Source organism: Pistacia vera, unplaced genomic scaffold (assembly GCF_008641045.1).
Source record: "Pistacia vera cultivar Batoury unplaced genomic scaffold, PisVer_v2 Contig760, whole genome shotgun sequence".
Classification (NCBI taxonomy): Eukaryota; Viridiplantae; Streptophyta; class Magnoliopsida; order Sapindales; family Anacardiaceae; genus Pistacia; species Pistacia vera.
Genome location: NW_022196624.1, coordinates 395,975 through 422,046, shown reverse-complemented (window position 1 = coordinate 422,046; position 26,072 = coordinate 395,975). Strand labels below are relative to the sequence as shown.

At 44.2% G+C, this 26,072-nt stretch overlaps 2 protein-coding genes across 2 annotated transcripts; one reads left to right on the top strand and one right to left on the bottom strand.

Annotated features, from left to right (window-relative positions):
- Positions 1-13,850: 13,850 nt before the first annotated feature.
- On the bottom strand, positions 13,851-14,318 carry LOC116116068. The gene has a single exon (XM_031402166.1). The coding sequence runs from the start codon at positions 14,316-14,318 to the stop codon at positions 13,851-13,853; it is 468 nt and encodes a 155-aa protein (XP_031258026.1).
- A 6,535-nt stretch (positions 14,319-20,853) lies between these two features.
- LOC116116085 (asparagine--tRNA ligase, cytoplasmic 1-like) lies at positions 20,854-24,253 on the top strand. Its single transcript, XM_031402193.1, has 7 exons — positions 20,854-21,128; positions 21,202-21,650; positions 21,768-22,358; positions 23,044-23,300; positions 23,378-23,507; positions 23,635-23,693; positions 23,869-24,253. The coding sequence occupies exons 1-7, from the start codon at positions 21,125-21,127 to the stop codon at positions 24,050-24,052; spliced, it is 1,674 nt and encodes a 557-aa protein (XP_031258053.1). The 5' UTR covers positions 20,854-21,124; the 3' UTR covers positions 24,053-24,253.
- The last annotated feature ends 1,819 nt before the right edge of the window (positions 24,254-26,072 follow it).

Sequence of the window (26,072 nt, the reverse complement as noted above, 5' to 3'; positions counted from 1 at the left end):
TATCATAGTTGCATTTCAATTTTAATTGTAATCCTTTTATTTTCGTTCTTTCTTTTGTACATAATCTGTATATAAACCCCCTCCAACGATGAGAAAGGGTTGAAAAATTATTCTAAGATTATCATTGTAAGCTCTCACAACAAATACAATAACAGGTTTATCTCGTCGAACCACTTTAAAAATCTCTTTGCCATTTACCTTACTGCATTCACTATTCATTCATTGCTAGTTATCCGTAATCATGCACACATCAGTTTCAATCCCGTCAAGGTCAATGGATCACTTTAGTTGGTGCAGATTTCTATATCAACATTTTGGTGCTAGAAGGAGGGCCTCTGCCAATATCTAAGAAATTCTGGCAAACAACCATAGCGATTTAATCAGTCCAAGCCCACAAGGGTGCATACAAGATTAAAAAACACCACCGGAAACTATGACAATGTGGAGACCACCCATCAGGAAGTGTAATAGGACGTTGTTGGGCGTTGACCACCTATGCTGCCAACTCAGCATACCGCAAATAACCAAGGAGCAGGGACGTCAAACCCCGAAAACAACCAAATGGTGGAGATGATCAGAACAATGGTTGCACAAGCGGTGCAACAGAACGTGGTTGAGCTGAGAAATCAGCAACCAACCGCACAAAACCTTGACCGACCACACTTCACCGATATCACCTCGACAAGTCAAAATTCAGCTGGTGACCAATCTGGATCATCGGTGTCAAGGGGCAACCGACACCCCTGACATCACAGAGTACACTCTACTCATAAGCATGAGTCTTGTAGGCAAACTAACCTCGGGAGGCGGCCAGGGAAACAACTAATGGGTGAAAGCAAAGGTAATGGTCGCCCACGAGACGTTCAACCTGCTCGACAATATCCCCAACGTCAATGTGCCAGTCTTAACCCACGCCTAAGACAAGCTAGATCCTCGCAAGCTCGCGAAACAAGTCATGCGCGCTAATCTGGCAATGACCAATGTTCCAGCTATAACCGATGTTACGAGTAGCGCACTAACGAACATAATAACACCTATCAACCAAGCCATCATGACTCAACTTCGCGCATCAATACATAAATTAGAGGGGGCTCACAAGCAACAGACTTATGAACTCACTTACTCGAGGTAAGACTGAACAGAGCCAGCTAGGGCAATCATAACAAAGACTTGGATAGTGTGAAGAAATGCTCGATGACCTAAGAGCCCGCCAGAACAATGCGGCTGAAGAAATGGTGAGCTCTCCCTTCACAAAGGAGGTTCACCAGAGCCCGCTTCCATAAAGATTCAAGGCGCCAGAAAGTAAGTTCGATGAGAAAGGAGATATTAAAGACCACCTTGACACTTTCAATGACTTGATGGAACTGCGCTAGGTCTGTGACTTGGTGAAATGTCACTGTTTCGCGGTCACATTGGTAAGGGATGCCAAGAGGTGGTACAAAATACTCAAGGTGAACTTCATCAGTTCTTGGCAACAATTCTCCACATTGTACTTGCAGCAATTCCAAACAAGGAGACAGTTCGCAATGCCGCTCAGTTACTTGAGCAACTTTCGTCAGGAAAGAGACGAAATGTTGACCTCGTATTTAACGAGGTTCCAAAACGAGCAAGCAAAGGTCGCGAATGCACCTAAAGAGTCAATCCAAACTTTGTTGATTGTAGGCATCAAGGTGAAAATGGAGCTATGAAAGAGCTCCAAAGTGAAGATCATGTGAGCCTGACCAAGTTTTACTAGATGGCTGCAAAACACCAGCAAGTAGAAAGCTCGCTAGCAACCCTAGCTAGAAGCTTGCAATGAAAAGCTCCGGACAGGTGACAAGATCGCCCATCAGGTGGAGGGGCCAAGACCCCAATGATAGAGATAGGAACAAGGCCCAAAAAAGACAAAGAATAGATAACTACGGGGACAGACAACTATTCCCGCGATACATAGAATACACCCCCCTCATGCAAGACATAGCCCACATATACGAAGTCTCCCATGAGGCGGATAGACTGCCCACTCCGAAAAGAATGAGGAGGCTTCGGACAGAAAAGATCGGCAAAAATATTGCCAATACCACTGAGACATTAGGCACAATACCAACGAGTGTTAGGTCTTAAAGGATGTCATCCAAGACCTAATACGAAGGGGCCATCTAAAGGAATTTGTTAAGGAGGCACTAGCTCGCGAAAATACTGGCGAGCAAAATAACCAGGTCCAACATGCCCCAACCAACGCCAACAATGATGTTTTGGTGGGCATGATCTATGGGGGGTTCAATATCGCAGGGAGCTCACGACGTGCCCGCGAGCAATACACTCGAGAGGCTAGAAAAGACTAAATCCCCCGAATAATGAGTTGTGAACAGAAGTCACCTAAGCGGCCCAGACAAGAGAGCGAGATAGTAGGATTTACGGTCGAGAAATGTGAAGAATCCCCTCACCATAATCATGATGCGATCGTAATCGCAGCCAGGATATGTAATGCTAGAGTATTGAGGGTGATGGTCGATAATGAGAATGCAACGAACATCATATTCTTGGGAGCTTTCTGAGAAATGGGGTTCATGGAGAGAGACTTGAAGGCGTGTCCTTCACTGCTCTATGGATTCACTGGGGACAACCTGGTCTCCAAAGGAATGATCGACCGTCCCGTGACTCTAGGGGCAGAGCCCAAGATCAAGACAGTAATGGCCGAATTCTTAGTGGTAGACTGCCCGACCACATACAATGTTATCCTCAGAAGATCGATCCTGGATGATTTGAGCGTAGTCACTTGAGTGTGTTGCCAAGCAATGAGGTTCCCAACTCCTGGTAGAGTCACGACAATCAGAAGCTACAGAAAGAAATCGTGGGAATGTTAAAATTGAACCATTAATGTTGTACTAAAATGACCGCTCCCGAGGACAATGGTCATTACAAAATTCGAGCCACACCCTGGACCTCTCGAGGATACCATAAATCCTTGTATCCATAGAGAAGAGCCCGTAGTAGGGCCAACAAAAGAGCTGAGAGAGATATGTGTTAGCGAGGAATATCCAACTCGCATACTGAAGGTTGGCAGCAGCCTGAGCAAAGAAATGGTTGATAATCTGGTAGGGTTTCTGAAGAAAAACCTCGACGTGTCTGTATGGGTGCATGTAGATATGGTAGGGATTAGCCCCGAGGTAATGTGCCACAGATTGAACATCGACCCAACAACTCAACCAATAAGATAGAAGCAAAGGTCTATGGATGCAGAGCACTCTAAAGTGCTCAAAAATGAAGTTGATAAGCTTCTGAACATTAACTTCATCAGTGAAGTGAAGCACCCGGATTGACTCGCCATCCTAGTCATGGTTAAGAAGTTGAATGGCAAGTGTAAAACTTGCGTCAACTTCACATATTTAAATAAAGCTTGTCCCAAAGACAGCTTTCCACTGCCATGGATCAACCAGTTAGTAGATGCGACAATTGAAAACGCATTACTCAGCTTCATGGATGCATACTTGGGATATAACCAAATCCTAATGCATTAGCCCGATGAAAAAAATACCTCATTTATTACTTACCATAAGATTATTGTTACAGGATTATGCTGCTTGGTGAACAAGATGTTCGCCGACCAACTTGGCAAAACTATGGAGGTATACATCAACTACATGCTCGTAGATTTCATGAGTCGGCATGATATTAAGTACATCTCGAGAACGGCAATCAAAGGTCAAGCTTTGGTAGATTTCATATCGAAATTTTCTTATCAGCTAGAAGGGGACATAAGCCCGTCAGGGGCAAGCACCTCTGGGGAAAGTGAACAACAAAAGCCAAAGCTCGACGAGTTATGGCATTGGACCTTGTATGTAGATGGGTCCTCAAATGAGAATGGGGCAAGAGCGGGGCTTTTACTCGAAAGTCCCGAAGGAAACCCGTAGTAAGGTTCGGGTTTGCCACCTCCAACAACGAAGTCAAGTACGAGGCATTGCTCTTGGGGATCCGTCTCATCAAGAAAATGAAGGCAGAGTCCATCAAGATTTATAGTGACTTCCAACTCGTAGTCCATCAGATTACCAATGAGTATCAGGCGAATGAGGATAGAATGACATCCTACCTCTAATTGGCAAAATCCGAGCTTGAGCAATTCAAATCCTTCATAGTTCTTTAGATTCCAAGGGAAAGGAATTCAGTGGCTAATGCTCTAGCTCACCTAGCCTTTGTAATGAGCCAAGAGAAAACTGATTCGGTACTAGTTAAGTTCCTCCCAAGTCTAAGCATTTTTGCTCCACAAGAACCAGTCTTAGTGATAAGTGGGAGATATAGTTGGTTGATTGAGGGTTGAGCTTCCCACAATTTTTGCACAAGGAAGACCGACGTCACCCAAACCTGGTTAGTGATGGCCTCATTCAACTCCCTAATTTGAAGCTTGATTTGCCCGACCTTAGCTTCGGCATTTCATCGACCTTCTGCTTCCTCGGCAAAGTTGAGCGAGGCTTGCTTGAACTTTGCATCCCAATCCAAGGCAATTTTTTGAAATGAGGAGAGCTCGGAGTTCAGTTTATTATTGGCACCCCACTACTATGCCAAACCCTTCTCAGCTTCAGCCGCTTTGGCTTTAGCATTTGCCCGCGCAGCCTCACTCACATTAATCTTGTCAAGGAACTTCATTCCCTTAACCCTAAAAGTCGCCATCTTTTCGCTCAACCACTCAAGCTCGACCTGCTTCACTTCTTTCTCATTCTCTACAACTTGGGCCTTGGCCAAGGCATTCTCCTTCACCGTCTTTGCCAATTTCCATTTTCGATGAGTGCCCTCCAACATGGGATAGTACTCATCGTAGAAAAGGCAGCTCACCATGGCAACCTAAAGAAACAAAAGAGTGAAAGCCAGCGAGAAATAATGACAGCATGTATAAAAGGGGAAAGAGGGCGAACTACTAGTACCTTTGCCGTATAACTGCACACCCAAGCCAGCATCTGTGTGGAAGATGAATCCCTACACTCGCAAAGGTTTGCAGGGTGACAACATCCCTGACTGTTGCGGCCTCGATGCTGATATGATCAGGGAATTGATCGATTAATGCATCAATCATAGCTCGAGTTGCCTCATCTGTCTTCTTGTCTCCTTGCTGAGATTAGCTGGATTTACTTCCAACGGTAATGGTAGCTTCGCCCGTGGGAACATACTTCTTCTTGCCAAGTCCTTAGCTGTCGATTTTTTAAGGCCGCCAGCCTGCACGACGACCTCTTTGCCCAAGCCAACTATTTGCTCAACTATCTTCTGCCTTCCCAAGTCCCCCTAAGGCTTGGTCGATTTCTTCTTACCTGAGCCATCATGTTGCTCGGGTGCCTTTTGTTTCCTCAAGCCCCCAATCGGCTCAGGTATTTTATTCGCCAACCCCTTTTAGGGCTCGGGGGCACCTTTCCTGCTAACTGCTTTCGAGGTAGTCGCAAGCTTTTTCGCACTTGGGTCTTCCCCAAGTTCGCCCCCACTTCGCTTCAGGCCAGCAGCATTAGTAGGCTACTTCATCGCTAAAGTAACCAAAGGTTTCTTGGCAACCATGGAAGTTGCCGCCTTTTTCTTAAAGCCTTTTAGTTTCTCAGCCCACATTTCTACAAAAAGAGAAACAAACAATAAACGACTTGCCTACAAAAAAGGAAGAAGCGTGAGCAATCGGACACTTACCTTTCTCGAGAATGCTAAGGAATTTAGCATTATCCTCACAAAAGTCATATGCCCTCAAGCGAGGAAGCGAGATAATCTCGTTGACGTTACACTCTTTGTCAGAAAGGTCACTGAAACGTTGAAGCTTTTATAAGCTCGCAGTGGGGAGAAAATTCTGCTCGACGTTAACTGCAAAGAAAAGAAGTTTGGTTAGCTTAACCATCAAGCTTGAGAATGATCTTCACACACATTGGGGGTCAAAATCTTACTAGCTTCCGACGCAGAGACGTCGATCTCCCCAGCCTCATAAAAGAAAAATTGAGAGTCCCAATGCGGGACTTTTTTGGGACGTCTTCCAACCCATTGAAACGTACATTCCTTGCCTTGGAAATGTAATACGTCTGGTCTTGACTCTCCTTTAATTTATACAAATGGACAAACTCCTCAACATACGGCTCACCCAGCTCGGCAATCATGTATATTATATATAAACCTACGATTATGACGTACAAGTTTGCGGACAGTTGGAGAGGAATGATGTCAAACCATCTCAAAACTCTATCGATGAAATGATGAAGGGAATAAACATCCCACACCTCAAAAGGGTCTCAATGGTCACCACCCATCCTGTGGGGGGATTCTTTCAAGAAAGGTTCCCTGGAACCCTCAAGTTGAGTTAAGGCACATAAGTGTCCCTTATGCGCCTCAGATCCTCAATATCAATCAAGGATTGCGATTCCCTATGCAGCCTATGAGCTAGAGACTGCTTGGACTGAGCCAACTCCATAAAGGCGTGATCGGACAAGCCTGCCACGTTAGGATTCAAGCTCTGTGCGATGACCTCCTCAGAAACTTAGAGATTACGCCCCCAAAGATTGTCGAGCCAGGGGGGAGTCAAACATGCGATCAATCTTGTGGCTGCTGGACGAAGACATGACTGTAGCTTACCTCTGGGTACCTGAAATAGAAGTAAACAAGTGTTAGAGCTCGAAAAAATCGGCGACCTATCCACACTTTGCTTTCAGTTTAGGCACTCGAGATAGCTCATGTTAGACAACAAATACATGCGACCTACCAAGGATTTTGACAGCCACCATGATAAAAACCTTCTTAAACCCAAGACTGTTGGAAATAGACTTAATAAAGCCCTAAAAGACTCAATGTGGCCATAAAAATGGCCACTCTCAACCGCGAAAATCAAGAAAACAATAAAAGAAAGGGAAAAAAATCCTTACCGGAACAAGAGAATGGGATGAACTCACCGGAAAAAGCATCATGAAGACAAAGAAGCAGTGATAGAATGAGGGAGAACGTTAGAGAGTTTTTACAAGATGAGTAAGCTTTTTGACGATTCCGCTCGCTCTTATAGTGGTTTGCATGGGAGACGAAAGGGCGAGGCTTGATCGTAGCCATTGATCTACTGTGAATCTTGACCCTCCATTCATTAGGCAATCTCGACCCTTGGACGTGGCCACGTGTCAACCATCTGCAAGGGTGATGAACTATCAGATTACCATAATCATAACCATCACCGTACGTCACCTTAACTCCGCGCGTGGACAGCTATAGTTATCCACGCGCGATGAAAAGTAACTGACAAAGGCCACCACATTTAATGTGACATGATCACTTGGAATTTACACAACTATCCTCTCTCTTCAAATTCCAAGTTTGTCAAGAGTGTCGCAGAAGAAAAAATGTCCAAGTGTGGAGTACGTCGACTGAGCATGAGTTTGACTCTTGAAGCTCGACCGAGTTTCCATCCAACGCTTTACTGATAATACCAAGCTTGATATCAAATTAAGTAATAGTCTTTGAAGCTCAAAACGAGCATCGAACACTAGGGAGCAGATGTTGTGTGTGTTTCCATCAAGCTCGAGGAGTTGCAAGGTAATAGCTCAACCCAAAATCAGTTTGACTCCACCGATTGTCTGACCCAGCATAAGCTTGTCGAGTTATAGCTCAACCTAGCATAAACTAGTTATGACCAATCCTTACAGTTGTTCAACCAGCACACAGATAACTCCAGATCTTGGATATCTCGAAAGGGATCAAATCGACAACAATCCTAGCGCAATCTCAACATTCAATCGCAAGAATACAGGAGTTACATTTCAATTTTAATTGTAATCCTTCTATTTTTGCTCTTTCCTTTGTACAACATCTGTATATAAACCCCCTCCAACGATGAGAAAGGGTTGAAAATTTATTCTAGGATTATCATTGTAAGCTCTTACAGCAACTCTAATAACCGTGGACGTAGGCTCAAGAGTTTATCTCGTTGAACCACTTTAAAAATCTCTTTGCCATTTACCCTACTGCATTCACTATTCATTCACTACTGATTATTCGTAATCACATGCACATCAGTTCCGATTCCATCAAAGTCGATTGGATCACTCTAGTTGGTGCAGATTTCTGTAGCAACAGAATTAAAATATGAAAAACGATTAAGAATTCATATCTTGTTTTGTATTACTCGAATAGATTTTGTATGCATGATCATGACGGAGTATATATATATATATATATATAGAGAGAGAGAGAGAGAGAGAGAGAGAGAGAGAGAATGGTGGAGATTTCTTAGTCCACAAAGGTAATAATAAAATAAAACAAAATAGTTAATGAAGTGTAAAATCAATTTTTATAGGAAAAAACTATACATTAGCGTTAACTAAACACCTTCCCAAACGTATAGATAAATAAATTAGATATAAATTATACGACAATTCATTAATATTATCACCTTCAAAATATTAGGTTGGCTTGAATTTATACTATAAACTAAAACTTTGATAAGAGTTCGAACTTCATACAACTCCATCATTATCAAGAAGTAGGGTAAAGCAAAAAGGAGTTGACGAGTTGAATCTGTAACATGTCATATAAAACCAAATTCAAATTCAAACAATTGTTATTAGATGACATGATTTTTGTTACTTGGGAGACAAGAGAAGATAAAATAATTATGTAATTGCATAGTTGTATGGCTTGTGGAAATAAATAAAAGATCATTTTGGTAGCGCCGTCTGAGTGTGACTGTATAAATACGAATACATAAGTCAGATAAAATTAAATGCATATAAATAAGAGTAAACATCTTTTTTCCTACCCATTTAATGATATTTTTCCGATTTTTAAAATACAATTTTATCACTAAAATTTATATTTTGTTTCTAATTTTGACATCGTTTGCAACCTTACATCACTATCATTCTCTTCCCTGATCATCATTTACCAAAACCTTTCAAACTCTACTTTCGCTGACCCTATCAATTATGGGCAATCGAGCGATTAGGGTTTACGTAATTGTCATTTCTAAATCAAATTCTGATCAATCCCAACCATCAAAATCTAATCTTCTACTACCAAAAGACTCATAGGTCTCTCCTCTTAAAAGCGCCAATAGCCTAGATCAAGTTTGCTCTTTATTCGCCACTGAAATATAAATTTAAATAATAAAATAGTATTTTAAAATTTTATTAGTGAGAAATATCATTAAACAATTATTTGGGTGAGAAAAAGCCGTTACCTCTTGTAGACGTAAAAATCTACCTATATGGAATGGGGGTCTGATCCCGTGAGGTTGAGGCCACTAGCGATCCGCTGCACCTGCACACATAGAGAAACAAACACGTGAAGCAAACGAGAAACACCAGGGTGGTGTTTCTCATAGGCACTCCGACGCTCAAGTCAGCAAGGCTGAAAGAGGCTAGTATAGTAAGGGCTAGGGAGTAAAGAGGTTATCGGAAGTCTAGTCGGGGACTGTGACTACGGTAGTGATGTGGAGCTCTCAAGTAAGAGCTTTCAGTGTGAAGGTGTAATGTAATGTGTCCTTTGTGAGAGGGCTGACCTCTTTATATAGTGGCTGTGTGGTCTCCCCATCCTGGTAGAAGTAGGGGTTTTAGTGTGACTCTGATGCAAACCTTAGAAGAATTAGGGCCATGGTAAGTTGTCTTACCAGTGTCCGGATAGGAAGGTGATTCTGATTAGGAGAGTAACTTCGAGTAGGAAAGTGTTCTGAACAGGAAGGTGACCTCGAATAGGAGATTGCTCAAGAATAGGAAAATATTTTGAGGGCCATAGGCCTTGGATTCACCCATGGACCTAGGAAATGGGCCGAGATTGGGAGACTCGTACCCAGGTGGTTTGGGCCGACTGTATCTTATCCCAAATGGACCTAATCCAGATCGGGATTGGGCTTGGCTTCTTCACTGTCAGACCCGTTTTCCTATTTGGGCCAACAACGGTTTTTGGCCCTAACAGTTTGCCCCCCACTCTCTGAGTTAAGAGTTTTTTTAAGTCAGAGAGTAGAAAGCGATCGATGGGCGCTCGGTCATCCTTTCGGGATGATCGGTTGTGTAGCTAATCTTGCATGTGATCCTTGTCCCGGGGTCGTTCGATATCCATTGTCGATCCGGAGTATGCCATTATTGGAGTGGTGTGTGGAGTGGATTAAATAGGGTGATCGGTTGTCCGAACCGAATGGGTGATTTTGAGTTGCTAGGTCGGTGAGCCAGGTCGAGTAGACTATAGGTTGAGCTTGAAGATGAGTCGGTCGCCCGGGGCAAGCGAAGGGAACTTGGATCAGGGATTGGCTGGGTCGGTAGTGGAGGTGAGTGACAACTGGGTTTTATACCCTTGTTCGGTCGGTAGCTCAGGCCGAGTAGTTGTTTGACACTTAGAATTTTTGAGTTGGAGCAAGGCTAGAGTCGTTCGGTTAGGTTGGACGATTGAGCCAGCATGTCAGACACCTAATCAGCTAGCTTGAGCGGGATTGTGGCAGACGCAGGGGATGAATATGAGCGTGCCCCTACCATAGTGATGATGCCTGAGGGGGGCGTTTTGATGGACGTACCAACTGGAGTTAGAATAGCTGCCCCTGGTATGAGTGAGGCTGGCCCGAGTGGCTTGGACAGGCATGGGAGAAGTGGGGAAGACTCCGAAGGGGCTGGTAGTCCATCTTCGTCCAGTAGTAGCTCTAAGGAAGAGCCGAGCCATCAGGGCAGTGAGATCTTGACCAGAGATTATCCGCCCGTGCTGAAGGATAATGATGTGTGGCACATCCGGACCTTGTATCACATTCCTGGTTCAGTTGATATCCGGGTGCCGCGGTCATACCAACGGGTCGACTGGGAGGCACTAGGTTGGATTAGAGTTTACGAGAAGTGGTTTCATGATGGGTTGAGTCTACCTGTCTCTCGCCTCGTCTGGGAGGTGTTGAACCACTTTATGATTGCCCCTTCTCAGCTTATGCCAAATGCTTGGAGATTGCTGATGGCTTTGGAGGACCTCTATGTTTGGAACCAAGTGAGGTTTGGGCTGTACGAGCTGTTGTACTCGTATTTTCTGAAGGAGAATTATAAGGAGAGGGGTCGGTATCTGTTGAACTTGAGGCATGATTGGTCTCACTTGGTGACCGATCTACAGTCCAGTGATAAAAACTGGAAGGACCGCTACTTCTTCCTGAGGGGTCAGACTATCTTTGGAGAGAGGGGGCAGGGTGAGATCCCGGGCAGCTGGCAAGCTACTGGTGAGAACCTAGTTGTTTCTTTTGTGCTTTGATTACTAAATCTTGATAGTGTTTTTTGTTTACAGAGCTTGAGTATAATCGGGTCGGGCAAAGTAGAGACGACCTAGACATTGTGCCCAGAAGGTGTTGGCCATCCCGTCAAAGCAGAGGGACTGGCGGGTACTGCTAGCAGAGTCCAACCTGAGGACCAGCACTCTTTGGGCTGGTGTAGAGGCGATCCGGCGAGGTACTCCCTTCCTTTCGTTGAAGCAAATGTGGGATGTTCTTTTGAGTCGATACTGCAATCAATTCATTTTTGGTGAGTCCGAGCTGAACCCACTAACCGTTGGAGAGTTTGCACTTGCAGAATCACTGATGAAGAAGTTTACCGTTCCGAGTGCGAGCGAGTCCATCGCCCGACGTCGAGAAAAGAGGAGGAGAGAGTCCTTGGCCAAGGGGGACGTGAGAGTAGAGGATGAGTTGGTGACGCCGCTGAGTCAATAGCCTATAGCCGGAGCTGGGTCATCCCATACCGCTGTCGTGGATGAGGAGGCTGGGACTATTACGTTCACGATTCCTGCTACTGTGTCGACTTACTCCGATGCAACTACCATGAGTAAACTGGCCGACTCTTTCTTGTTCCCGATGGACGAGGCGCATCTGAAGCAGATGGGTGCAGTTGCTGCGGCTGATTGGGGGTATCCTACGCCATTCAGGTATGATAGTGGTATTCTTTATACTTGTCCTTGAATTTTGTTCTGATGGCAATGTTTTGTTTTGCAGGTACTCACTAGCAGTCTTCATTTGAGGAAGTTTGTTGTGGCGTAGGAGAAACGGATACTGGATATATCCAAGGCTAATGCTAGCTTGCGCCAGAGGGAGGCAGCATCCCGAAAGGTTGAGCAGGAGAGTCAGCAGTGCCTCAGGGATAGTGAGCATGAGGTGGAGAGATTGAGCGGGAGTTGGCCGAGAGAACCGCAGAGGTCGAGTCCCTCAGGGAGCAGTGCCTTTCCATTGCTGATGACGTTATCATCAAGGCCCGAGGTGAGCTCATGCTCGAGTTTAAGGAAGGGAAGACCTCTCACTAGGATCCGGATGAAGACATCTAGCTCATGCAGGAGTTGCTGAAAGAGGGAGATGGTCATCCGAGGGGGCAGGACGAGGAGCAAATGTCTAATCTTAGTCAGCCGAGGCCATTGGGTGCTGGGGATGCGAGCGACCACGCTGCTGGGCTGAGCGCTGGCGGTGCAGACATGGCGACCGAGTCGGCGATGGAGGAGGCGACTCGCGCTGAGGATACTTAGCATTTTTCTTTGTTTATTTTGGGGGCCTGCGATGCCCTTTTTCCTGGCGTGTGTGCCATTTTTGTATTCTGAACAGGGCCGTTTGATGCTATATATATTACACTTGGCTATTTTGACTTTTGATGTTGTCTTCGTGGATGAATAAACTGTTTGTTGTTTCTTTACTTATAGGTGCACTATGTCGTGTATATTACTTCAAAGTGGCCCAGTGGCTAAGACATGTAGGCCTTATGTTGGGTTGGGTTGGGTTGGCGCTTTGCTTATCAAAGGTGTAAGGACTATTCATTCGGTCTGGCCGACGAGTATGTAGTCCCCTAGATGAACAAAGTCAACGAGTAGGTCAGTTCTTGAGTCAGATCGGGCCGACTAAGTGGTGTGAGTCATAAATCGTGTTGAGCTTCGTAGACCGAGTGGGGCCGATCCGAAGGTGTAAACTCGTGAATCTAGCAAGGTCGATCCGAAGGTGTAAACTCGTGATCGGATAGGGCCGATCTGAAGGTGTAAGTACGAGGATCAGGCAGGGCCGATCTGAAGGTGTTATCGTGAATCGAGCAGGGTCGATTCGAAGGTGTCAATATATGGATCGAGCAGGGCCGATCTGATGGTGTCATCGTGAATCGAGCAGAGTCGATTCGAAGGTGTAAGTACGTGGATCGAGCAGGGCCGATCTGAAGCTATCATCGTGAATCGAGCAGGGTCGATTCGAAGGTGTAAGTACATGGATCGGGCAGGGCCAATCTGAAGGTGCTATCGTGAATCGAACAAGGTCGATTCAAAGGTATAAGTATGTGGATCGGGCAGGGTCGATTCAAAGGTGTAAGTATGTGGATCGGGCAAGGTCGATCTGAAGGTGTTATCGTGAATCGAGCAGGGTCGATTCGAAGGTGTTGAATCGAGTTAGGTCGATTCGAAGGTGTTTTTGTGAACCGAGCTGGGTCGATTCGAAGGTGTTTTTGTGAACCGAACTGGGTCGATTCGAAGGTGTGAAATCGCGGATCGGACATGGCCGATTTGAAGTTGTAAACAATAATCGATCGACCAGTGTCGATTTGGAGATGTAAGATTTCTGAATAGTACTTTATTAATATTTGGCCATGAGGCCGACTGTCTAAGAGGAGGTGGATAGGCCCACTAATCCCTTTAAAAATAAACAAGGAAAAAATAGAAAAAAGATTTAAGTTCACCTATAAGTAGTAGCGCTTGAGGTGAACGGCATTCCAACTATTACTGATGTCTTTGCCCCCGAGGGTCTGGAGTTTGTAGGCACCCTTCCCTACTTCTTTAGTTATCTTGTACGGGACTTCCCAAGTGGGGCCGAGCTTGCCAGAGTTAACCTCCTTAGTGTTTTAAAAGACCTTACGGAGGACCCAATCGCCTATCTTGAAAGTCCGGATCCTCACGTTGCAGTTGTAATGTCAGGCGGCCTGTTGCTGATAGACTGTGTTACGGATGCTTGCCCGTTCGCGTAGCTCGTCGATGGTGTCCAGGTTCTGGCAAAGGTTCTGGTCGTTTGATTCTTCGTCTTCCCATTGGAGCCTAGTGGACGGGACTGACACATCGACCGGGATTATTGCTTCCGAACCGTATGTGAGGGAGAATAGGGTCTCACCCATTGACGAGCGAGCCGTGGTTCGGTATGACCAGAGGACTTCGGGTAGCTCATCCGCCCATGCGCCCTTAGCTTTCTGTAATCGCTTCTTCAGTGTCTGAATGATGGTCTTGTTTGACGACTCGGCCTGGTCGTTAGACTGGGGGTTTCGGGGGGTTGAGAAACTCAACTTTATCCCCCCACATGTCACAGAAATCTCTAAAGCCTGAGCTGATGAATTGGGATCCATTGTCGGTGACGATCTCCTTCGGTATCCTGAACCTGCAAATGACATTCTTCTAGATGAAGGCTTTTACCTCTTTGTCTCTGACTTGTGCGAAGGCTTCGGCTTCAATCCACTTCGTAAAGTAGTCTATCACAGCTAACATGAAGACTTGCTGTCCAGGTGCAGTAGATAGTTTTCCCATGATGTCTATTCCCCACTTCATAAAGGGTCAGGGTGTGAGGATGAAATGTAGTCGCTTTGGTGGGAGGTGTAAGATATGAGCAAACCTCCAACAACTGTCACACTTCTTCACATAAGCTGCCAAATCGGCACGCATGGTTGGCCAATAATATCCAGCAGTGGTCACTCGGAATGCAAGGCTACGTCCCCCAGCATGGTTTCTACATTCGCCTTCATGTAACTCAGCACGGACACGTTGGGCCTCCTTTGGGCTTGTGCACTTGAGGTAGGGGCTCGAGAATGATTTTCTAAGAAGTTGGCCCTCATGTATGGTGAATCTGGCGACTCTTGCTTTTAGTCGTCGTGCCTCGTTCTTATCAGCAATGAGTTCGTTATGCTCCAAGTATCTCACTATCGGAGTCATCCAGCAGTCGGATAGTTCAACTCCCATGGCTTCCTCGGGCGGCTTGTTTGGTTGTTGTCCCTCCCAGTTGGCAGGCCACTGCATGAATAATAGAGGGATAGACGAGAGGGAAGAGCATTTGAGGGCTAAGCCGAGATTGGTAAGAGTATCAGCGTGGGAGTTCTCCGCTCTGGGGATTTGGATGATGGAGAACTCATTGAATTGTGCCTGCAGCTCCTTGACCATGCTCAAGTAGGATGTCATATTTGAGTTGCATGCTTGATATGTGCCTTGCAGTTGATTGATCACGAGCTGGGAGTCAGACTTCACTTCTATTTTCTTTACTCCAATTTCCTTGGCTAAGGAAAGTCCAACTATGAGGGCCTCATATTCGGCTTCGTTGTTCTTGCACTTAAACCCACATCGTATTGCCCGCTGGATGATGTCTCCTTCTGGCACGACCAGTACCACTCCAAGTCCGCTTCCATTTATGTTACTCGAGTCATCCACTAAGAGGGTCCACTGGGATGGTGATCCGCCGTTCATGCATAATAACTCATTTTTTGCTTGGGTGGTAGTATTCGGGGTGAAATCAGCAATGAAGGCGGCCAAGGCCTGGGATTTAACGGCGGTGCGAGGCTGGTATGAGATGTCGAACTCGCTAAGCTCTACTGTCCACTGCAGGAGTCGGCCTGATAGCTTTGGTTTGTGCATTATCTTCTTGAGTGGGAAGGAGGTGAGTACAACTATTGAGTGGCATTGAAAGTACGGCATGAGCTTCCTGGATGCATGGATGAGGGCGAGGGCTAACTTTTCCAGCTGACTGTATCGTGTTTCCGCATCAAGGAGTGACTTGCTTACATAGTAGACCGGCAACTGCTTCGTTTCTTCTTCCCGAACTAGTACTACTGAGATGGCTGTCTCGGAGACCGCTAGGTAAGAGTAGAGCTTCTCCCTGTCCACCGGTTTTGAGAGGAACGGAGGGGAGGTTAGGTATCTCTTCAGCTATTGCAAGGCTTCTTCGCAGGAGGCGGTCCACTCGAACTTCTTGGACTTCTTAAGAGCATGGAAGAAGAGATGACACTTGTCGGCTGACCTGGAGATGAAGCGGCTCAAGGCGGCTACACGTCCTTTGAGGCATTGGACGTCTTTGACGCAAGTCGAAGATGGTATACCAATGATTGCTCTGATTTGGTTGGGGTTGGCTTTTATCCCTCGCTGAGTCACTATGTAGCCCAAGAACTTTCTTAACGAGACCCTAAATGAGCACTTGACTAGATTTAGCTTCATGTTGTACTTCCTGAGGATGGCGAATGCCTGGCTGAGGTGGTCGAGATGCTGTTCGGCCATCAGTGACTTGACGAGCATGTCGTCGATGTACACCTCCATGGTGTCTCCGAGGTACTCGACGAACATCTTGTTGACCAGCCGCTGGTAGGTGGCCCCTGCGTTCTTCAGGTCGAATGGCATCACCTTATAGCAATAGGTTCCTCTTTCCATGATGAAAGATGTCTTCTATTGGTCGTCCGGGTGCATCAAGATCTGGTTGTACCCTGAGAAAGCATACATGAAACTAAGGAGCTCGTGACATGTGGTTGCATCGACTATCATGTCGATATGTGGGAGCGAGAAGGAATCCTTGGGGCAGGCTTTGTTTAAGTCCGTGAAGTCAATGCACACTCTCTATTTCCCGTTCTTCTTCTTTACGACCACGACATTCGCCAGCCATTCGGGGTAGTGGACCTCCTTGATCATACCATTGCTCAAGAGCTTCTCGACCTCTTCTTTGACAATTCGATTATGCTCTGGTGTGAATTTTGTTCTCTTCAGTTTCACTAGTGGGTGATCTGGGTCTACCTTGAGCTGATAAACCATTGCTTCCGGATTGACTCCGATCATGTCAGCGTGGGACCAGGCGAAATAGTCTTGGTTCTGTTTGAGGAATTCTATCAGCTTCTCTCTTGTCTCGGGTTGAGGCGGGACCCTATGTGTGTCTTTCTCTCGGGATCATTCGGATGTGTCTGTACTTCATCCAACTCATCTATAGATGGTTGATTCAGATCGGTCGGTGGGGTTGGATGAGACTGTAATTACTACGAAGAGTTACCCTTGTCTTTGAAGGCATTCTTGTAGCAATCCTTAGAAGTTTTGGGGTCACCCCTGATCTCTCGTATCCCCCACTTGATTGGAAATCTGATCATCTGGTGGAAGGTAGATGGGACTGCCCGCATATTGTGGATCCAAGGTCGACCCAAGATGATGTTGTATGGCGAAGGGCAGTTGATTACTAGAAAAATAGTTTGTTTGTTCACTCCACCGGCGTAGATAGGGAGGAAGATCTCCCCGATAGTATACTTCTGCTCAGAGCTGAAACCAACTAGCAGCGTCGGCCGCCTGTTGATGTTTGCCTCTTCCAATCCCATAGCCTTCACTGTTTCGAGGAATAGGATGTTTGCTGAAGAGCCTCCATCTACGAATACTCTTTTCACTAGGATGTTGGCAACCTGCAGGGAGATGACTAGGGCATCGTGATGAGGAGTAGCCAAGGTGACCGACTCGTCATCTTCAAACTGAATTACCTGATGAGTGTGTGACCGCGAGACCAGATGGATGGACTGGACTGGACTTCATGGTGGTGGTTGGCTCTGGCATACCGTTTGGCCGATGAGTAACTTACCCCACCAATCTCTGATCCTCTGGAGATGAGCGAACATAAACCTTTTGGTGTAGGTTCTCGCGGAGGTGGTGATGGTTCTTTTGAACTTTTATGGCTAATGGTGCTCTTCCCCTTATCGGTTAGCAGATCCCGGAGATGTCCCTTCTTTAGAAGTGCAGCGACGTCTAGCCGTAAGGCGATGCAGTCTGCGATATTATGCCCATGGTCGCTGTGGAACTCGCACCACTTGGTTGTGTCTCTTCTTGCCTCGGGATTGAGCTTGTCAGGCCACTTGACAGTGGATCCCATTCCTTTCATTATTGCTACAACCTGGGTTGGTTCGACGTTGAGGTTGCATTCCGGTATTTTGTACCGGTTTGATCCGAATTGCCTACTGTCGCTTCTCGCGGGCTGGCGATCATATGGTTTCCTGACTCGGCTTATATTACGTGCTGGGGGTTGGTAGCGGTGTTCTACCAGCCGGTACTCTGGTTTCTTGTCATTCCGCCTTGATTCATATCTGGAATGAGCTGCTCGGTTCATCTTATCTTCCTCCCATCTTATTTGGATCACTGCCCGAGCCAGAGCGTCTTCTATTGTGGTGCAACCCAGCTTCGTAAGTTCTTTGTACAGTTCTCTGTCCAGGAGGAGGCATTTCCTGAAGGCGTCCACAACTGTCTCGGGGTTACATGACAGGATAAAGATCTTTTATTTGTTGAATTTGCTAACATATTCTCTCAGTGGCTCTCCCCTTCTCTGGTATATTCGGTATAGGTCGGCTGACAGTTTCTCTAGTTTCTTGCTGCTGGCGAATTGTTCCACGAAGGTGTCGGTAAGCTGGGCGAATGAGTCGATGGATCCGTTCGGGAGGTTTGTGTACCACTAGAGTGCCAGGCCGAATAAACTAGAACCGAAACTTTTGCACATGCAGGCTTCCCTAAGCGGTCGGGGTATTGAGACTGTGAATATCTGTTGCTTGTACGAGGCTATGTGGTCGTCCCGGTCGGTGGTACCGTCGTATGGTTTCATGTTGGGGATGGTGAATTTCTAGGGCATGTCGGCCAGAGCGATCTCATCCACAAAGGGTGAATCAATGTAACAGTATAGCCTGCTTTTCTTGGTTGGGACCGGCATTCCTGGAATGTGCCTCATCACTGCCTCCACGTCGGCCAGTCTCTTGGCCAGTACCTGTTCCATAGGAGAAGGGGACGCCACTAGGTCATCTCGCATGACCGGGTCAACCTTTGCAATTGTCTTTGATACATTCCGTTGGGTCATCCCTCGTGGGGTGGTCTGACGAGTTGTTCCTTCGTGCGTTCCCTGGTAGCATAGATCTTCGTTCATTCCTTTCGGTTGGATGACTCCCATGGTAACTGTTTTGGTGTTTCGCCCCACATGAATGGTCAGGAGAGTCCTCTGATAGTCATTCGGTTGGTCAGGATAGATGGGCTCGGGTGCTGTGGTTTGTTTAGTTTGGTCATTCATCCTGTGAGGATGAGCTGAGCCGAGTGGGGTATGTGTTGGGATGGTTGACTGGATGTAAGGTGGGATGGTCAGATTGGGTTGATCTTGTGGATGAGGGCTTTCTGCCACCGGATCGTCTTGATCTTGATGCTGGGATGAATCGGTTGAATGATGTTCTACAGGCATATCTTTATCTCCATGAATTAGGACAGAATCGTCGACCGCATATGGGTTTAGCAGACACGGCCTTTTGCCAGAGACCGAGGGTTAGTGCTCTGGCGTAAGGAAAGGTTGCATGGACGGAACAGGGGTGAGGAACCGATTGGGGGGTGCCTGGCCAGGCAGGAACTCTAGATCGTAGAATTGACTAACCTTCTCCTTGAGAGACTGGTTTTCTGACCTGATGGACGCGTTTGCTGTCCGGATTGCATTGTTCTCAGCTTCCAATGCGGCTACCTTGTCCAAGTTCTGTTGCATGAGAGCGGTTAGAGCTTCCAGTTTGGCCTCGAGGCCGGGATTAGCATTGTCGGAGTTGTCAGCCATGGAAAGTTCTTTTACGTAGCAGGGTTCATCGAGCCGAATGATTGTTAGAGGCCCCACGCTGGGCGCCAAACTGTAGACGTAAAAATCTACCTGTACGGAAGGGGGGTCTGATCTCATGAGGTTGAGGCCACTAGAGATCCGCTGCACCTGCACACATAGAGAAACAAACGCGTGAAGCGAACAAGAAACACCAGGGTGGTGTTTGCCGTAGGCACTCCGACGCTCAAGTCAGCAAGGCTGAAAAAGGCTAGTATAGTGAGGGCTAGGGAGTAAAGAGTTACCGGAAGTCTAGTCGGGGACTATGACTACGGCGGTGATGTGGAGCTCTCAAGTCAGAGCTTTCAGTGTGAAGGTGTAATGTAATGTGTCCTTTGTGAGAGGGCTGGCCTCTGCTTATATAGTGGCTGTGTGGTCTCCCCATCCTGGTAGAAGTAGGAGTCCTAGTGTGACTCTGATGCAAACCTTAGAAGAATTAGGGCCGTGGTAAGTTGTCTTGCCAGTGTCCGGATAGGAAGGTGATTCTGATTAGGAGAGTAACTTCGAGTAGGAAAGTGCTTTGAACAGGAAGGTGACCTCGAATAGGAGATTGCTTAGGAATAGGAAAATATTCTGAGGGCCGTGGGCCCTGGATTCGCCCATGGACCTAGGAAATGGGCCAGGATTGGGAGACTCGTACCCAGGTGGTTTGGACCGGCTGTATCTTGTCCCAAATGGACCTAATCCGGATCGAGATTGGGCTTGGCTTCTTCACTATCAGGCCCGTTTTCCTATTTGGGTCAACGACGATTTTTGGCCCTAACACCTCTGTAAATAAATCTGCTTGGAGTGCACTGCAAGGAGCAAGTCTCATGTTGACCATTGCAAGTCTCGGGTCACACCCAATAAATTGTTTTGAGTAAATAAATATAGAGATATCTTAGAAGTATGAAATATGATTGAAAAGTTCCCAAAAAAAAAAAAAAAAATTATAGTTTAAAGTTTTAGATGCTTTATATAGAGCATTTAAAACTCAAAAATAACTTCCTAAAAACGTGTTATTTGTCTTTATTAAATTGGGTTGTGAATTAAATATTATACATAGTATGAACTAGTTGGCGTTATATTTTATGGATTATTTCATTAATCCCTCCTTAATAGTTCAAGCTTGAGTGCATTTTGTGGAAAAAAAAAAAAAAAAATAAAACCACTGATTTGGTGCTTTACACTTTAAGCATAAAGAAAAAAAATGGAGGGATCATTCCATAACCATTCTCTTAAATGAATAAAGAAAAATGAGAATTCGGGATGATGTATTTTGAAGATAAAATAATTTATGTAATTTAGCATGAAAAACAAGAGACATCATTTAGCACAAAATCAGATTTAGATTTTGGTCGGCCAAAGAATAAAGCTCACAAATCCAATATTGGAATCTTAAAAATATCGTATTTCTGTTTATGTTCTCACCGGTCACCCCCCACTAACCAAAACAAACACCTTTGATTTTTCATATCACTCCATACTTACGCCACCATTTGATTGAAGCCACGTAAACCCTTCCAACCCAAAACCTTAACCCTCCTTTACTCTGTTCCTCCACTCCCCCATCGCTTAAAGCGGGAAAAGAGAGCAGCCGCCAAAACCTCTACCATGGGTAAACTCTAAGCTTTAATTTCTCTGTTCTTTTGTTTCTTAACTTTGTTATTAATTTACATCATTTTTTGCAGCGACCACCTCGGACAACACCTCCACGGCTGAAAAACATCCCTTCTCTGACCGTGTATTGATCCGCTCCATCGTAAGCCGACCCGATGGAGGCGCTGGCCTAGCGGGGCAGCGCGTGCGGGTCGGAGGTTGGGTGAAAACTGGCCGGGAACAAGGCAAAGGCTCGTTCGCTTTCTTGGAGGTGAATGACGGGTCGTGCCCGGCGAATTTACAAGTTATCGTAGACGCGGCTGTTGCGGATCTGGGTCAGCTGGTGCCAACTGGCACATCCGTGTCCGTTGAGGGGCTGCTTAAAAACCCGCCTGAAGGGACTAAGCAGAAGATTGAGCTTCGGGTTGAGAAAGTCATTGACGTGGGCACCGTTGACCCGGCAAAGTACCCAATTCCCAAGACTAAACTGACCCTTGAGTTTTTGAGGGATCGTATTCATTTTCGGCCCAGGACAAACACAGTATGAATTTTTCCACATCTTTATAATATCTTAGAATCAATGTCTTGAGTTTTTGTCCTTCTTTTAAATTTGTTGTGCTTTTTTTATTTTTTATTTTTAATTTATGTATGTTTTTAGATAGCTGCAGTTGCGCGAATTCGAAATGCACTTGCTTATGCAACTCATACGTTCTTTCAAGAACATGGGTTTCTCTATATACATACTCCAATTATTACCACCAGTGATTGTGAGGGTGCTGGTGAAATGTTTCAAGTTACAACTTTGATCAGTGAAGCTGAGAAAATAGAAAAGGAGCTCATCAAGAATCCTCCTCCGTCAGAAGCTGATGTTGAGGCTGCCAAGGCTGTTGTCAAGGAGAAAGGAGAGGCTGTTGCAAAATTAAAATCTGATAAAGCCAACAAGGAGGCCATAACTGCTTCTGTTGCTGAGCTTACAAAAGCAAAGGAGAATCTTGCCAAATTGGAGGAGAGATCGAAGCTTAAGCCTGGAATTCCTCAAAAAGATGGAAAGATTGATTATGCTCAAGATTTCTTTGCCCGTCAGGCATTTTTGACTGTTTCAGGACAACTCCAAGTTGAAACTTATGCATGTGCTGTTAGCAATGTCTATACATTTGGGCCAACTTTTCGAGCTGAACACTCCCATACTTCCAGGCATTTGGCAGAATTCTGGATGGTGGAACCTGAAATAGCTTTTGCGGATATTAAGGTATATTACGCTATGTTAGGTTTTTGAGAAGCTTTGAAGTTTGATAGAAGTTTATATGTTATATGAGCCTTTACATTTTTGTGTATTTATATGAAAAATCTGTCCTAAGCTAATTAGGATATATATCATAGTGCTATTTGATAACCAAATTCCAAATTCCAAATTCATGTTTGTGTTAATGTGTGATTGGGTTTGTCATAAAAACTTCACATCAGTTGCATGTACATGTTTGGTGGAAAACAGGATTTATGAGTTGGGAAGGCTAAAATTATGAGTTCTTGATTTGAATGGCCTTTTCAGCTAGTTTGGATAATTGAAGATGTACAAAGAGAAGTACTGAGGAAAATGTAAAAACTTCTGATACAAGATGGATTATTTGTTCTTGACATCTTTTTCATGTATACACCAGATGTGGAAAAGTTCTTTCAGTGACTAATAGGATTTAAAATTTTTATTGTATTTCCTGAATTCAGGCATGTGACGTAAGCTAATAAACTTGTTTCTATGTTCGTAGCTTTGACTATTTTTTTATGTTTTAACTGTGACTATGTGATCTATGCTGAGATTAGTCTCATTGCTGTTCTTGATTTGCTGATGCTTGGTGCTATGGACTGGTAGCAATCTATTTTCGCGGTTTTTAAGTACATTTAAGTTGATGACCAAAACAGCTATCTTATATTTGTAGGATGATATGAACTGTGCGGAGGCATATGTGAAATTTATGTGTCAGTGGTTACTTGACAAATGCTTTGATGATATGGAATTTATGGCTAAAAACTATGATAAAAGTTGCATTGATCGTCTAAGAATGGTTTCTTCAACTCCCTTTGAACGCATAACATATACCGAAGCGGTGGAAATACTAGAAGCAGCTGTGAAAGAGGGAAAGAAGTTTGAGAATAAGGTGGAGTGGGGAATTGATTTAGCATCTGAGCATGAAAGGTATGCAAGTCATGGCTTATGTGTTTTTCCAGCTCTAAGTGTGGGAAGTTATGTCTTGGTTTCGTCTACTATTGCAGATTCTTAACAGAGGTCAAGTTTCAGAAGCCTGTTATTGTGTATAACTACCCAAAAGGAATCAAAGCATTTTACATGAGGGTGAATGATGACTCAAAGACTGTGGCTGCTATGGATGTTCTTGTACCAAAGGTGATCTGTTTCTTCTAAGCGTTTTTCGCATTGTTTTCCTGCTGCTTTCTTCTAATAATTAACTGGAACTGATTCTCCAAGATATTATTTGGTTGCATATATGTTACTTGGTTCTTTTATATTGTAGGTGGGAGAGTTAATTGGGGGAAGCCAAAGGGAAGAGCGTTATGATATTATTAAGAGCAGGTATGAGAAATGACTGTGCTTTGTTGGTCTGTGTTGTAGTCATTGGAAATACATATGCTGCTTTTTTGTTTTTCTTGGGGGGGTTTTGCTCTTTAATTACCAAGCCGTACAAGTTCTCACAATCTGCAATATGATTTATTAACAAGCATCTTTTTTTGGGTGTGATGCATTACAGAATAGAGGAGATGAGGCTGCCTCTTGAGCCATATGAGTGGTACCTTGACCTGCGACGCTTTGGCACAGTTAAACACAGTGGATTTGGTTTAGGCTTTGAACGAATGATTCTCTTCGCCACGGGCATCGACAACATTAGAGATGTTATTCCCTTCCCCAGATATCCCGGGAGAGCAGATCTCTAATCTTTAGTTTATTATACAAAGTACTTTACCTGAAGTATTCAAATTATGGTAGTTACTGTGCTCATCATCATAGTAACTTTTTTATTTTTTATTTTTGAAACAAGGTAATCAAAGCGTTTACATGATGCTCGCACTGAAATTATTGTATTTTTTGTGATATTGCAGTTTATGTTATAAATATTTGCTGGATTTGTCTTTTCAGATGATTTACTTGGTGTTTTCATGCTGCACATTACCATGGCTGCTTATGCTTCGAACTAGTTGGAGGCCCAATTTTCATGGGACTGGTCCGGGCTCATGAAAATTTTGAGGGCCAGGACCAGTCCCTAGTTCAGTCCTAGACCATAGGACTGGTCTTGGGACCAGTCCCACGGGTCAGTAAGTTTATTAACTCCCTTAATTTTTAATAGACCTAGCGGGGACTGATTGGGATAAATCACATATGGGCCTGAAAAATTTTTCTCCCCTCCCCCAACTTTTTTTATATTTTTTTATATTTGGGATAAAAAAATTATGTAAAGGGGTTTATGTAATTTTTAGAGAGAGATTAGTAAATTTTTAATTAATTTTAAAAAATAATAAATTAATGATTAATTATAATTAATAGGGTGTTTTAAATGTATACTTTAAAGAGATAATTTAATTAAATAATTTTAATATAAATATAATATTCACATAATCACACTTCACAAATAAATAATTAAATAAATTTGTTTTTATTAAATTATTCATTCACATCGTCAACAATGTTTACATCATTTAAATCTGTGATCCTGAAGAGTTTGAGTTGCTTGGGATCTTCAGGATATTGTTATAATATTCTCTCTGCATGAGTCCAATCCCGTAAACACGTTATCACTTCAATCATTTCATTTGTTAAAAAACATCTTCTGTCTTCAATAATTCGACAACTCGTTAAGAATGTCGACTCGGTTGCAATTGTTGAAACTGGCACAGATAAAATGTCACGTGCCATTTGAGCTACAATGGGGAATCTACTTTGATGTTGGTTCCACCATTGAAGTACATCCATCTCACGTTTCTCCTTGATTGTCATGTAGGACATGTCCATTTGTAAGTAGCGATTCAGCTCATTTGGTATATGTATGTATGAGCTGGAGCTACTACTTCCGCTATGTTTTATATACGCCCACTTGCCCGATCTTTGATAGATGTCTTTATCAGGGTCCTGCTGGTCGTCTTTGCTATACGTGCCAATTTCATTGTACCTGCTCTGATATAAAGAAAAAAGGCTTTCCAATTTTTGCTTAAAGTTAGTCAAATAAGACGTATAATCATGTCCTAAATGTTGACCCATATCAGTAATTATACAATTAACTACATGTAAATTAAACCTAGGATCTACAACAAGACCTAATCCATATAAGAATGGAATATCTAACCAATATTTCTTGTACATTTTTTCCATATTTGAAACAATTTCCATTAAGATGTCATTATATCTATATTTAGCAAAATTTATAGAAATTTGAAGTAAAACATCTAACGCTAAATTAGTAGTAGGATAATAAATATTACTTAATGTATTAGTGGAATCATAAAAAACTTTAAGAAATGAATAAAAAAGTTCGCAAACTGTCCAATCATCATAGCTAACAACTTCCTCCGGATAGTTCTTCTGGTTGACGAAATCTGTAATTTGTCTTGCGGTTGGCAAAGCTTTTTCCAACATCAAGTAAGTGGAGTTCCAACGGATAGGTATGTCCATACATAACTTCAAAGGTCGAACCGGTGGGTCCTCTTGCTTACAATATTTGACGTACTCATACCATCTTTTGTTGCTACCGCCAGCGATGAATTCGATAGCCGCGCGCACTCTGTCAATCTTCGAATTTATAGCTTCTAAACCTGTTTTAACAATCAAATTGATGATGTGGCAAGCACATCTCTGATGAAAAAATTTGCCTTCACCACACGGATCCAATCTCTTTTCAAATAAAGAGATAGTCACGGTGTTAGCAGCTGCATTATCTAGCGTTAATGCTACAACTCTATCAGT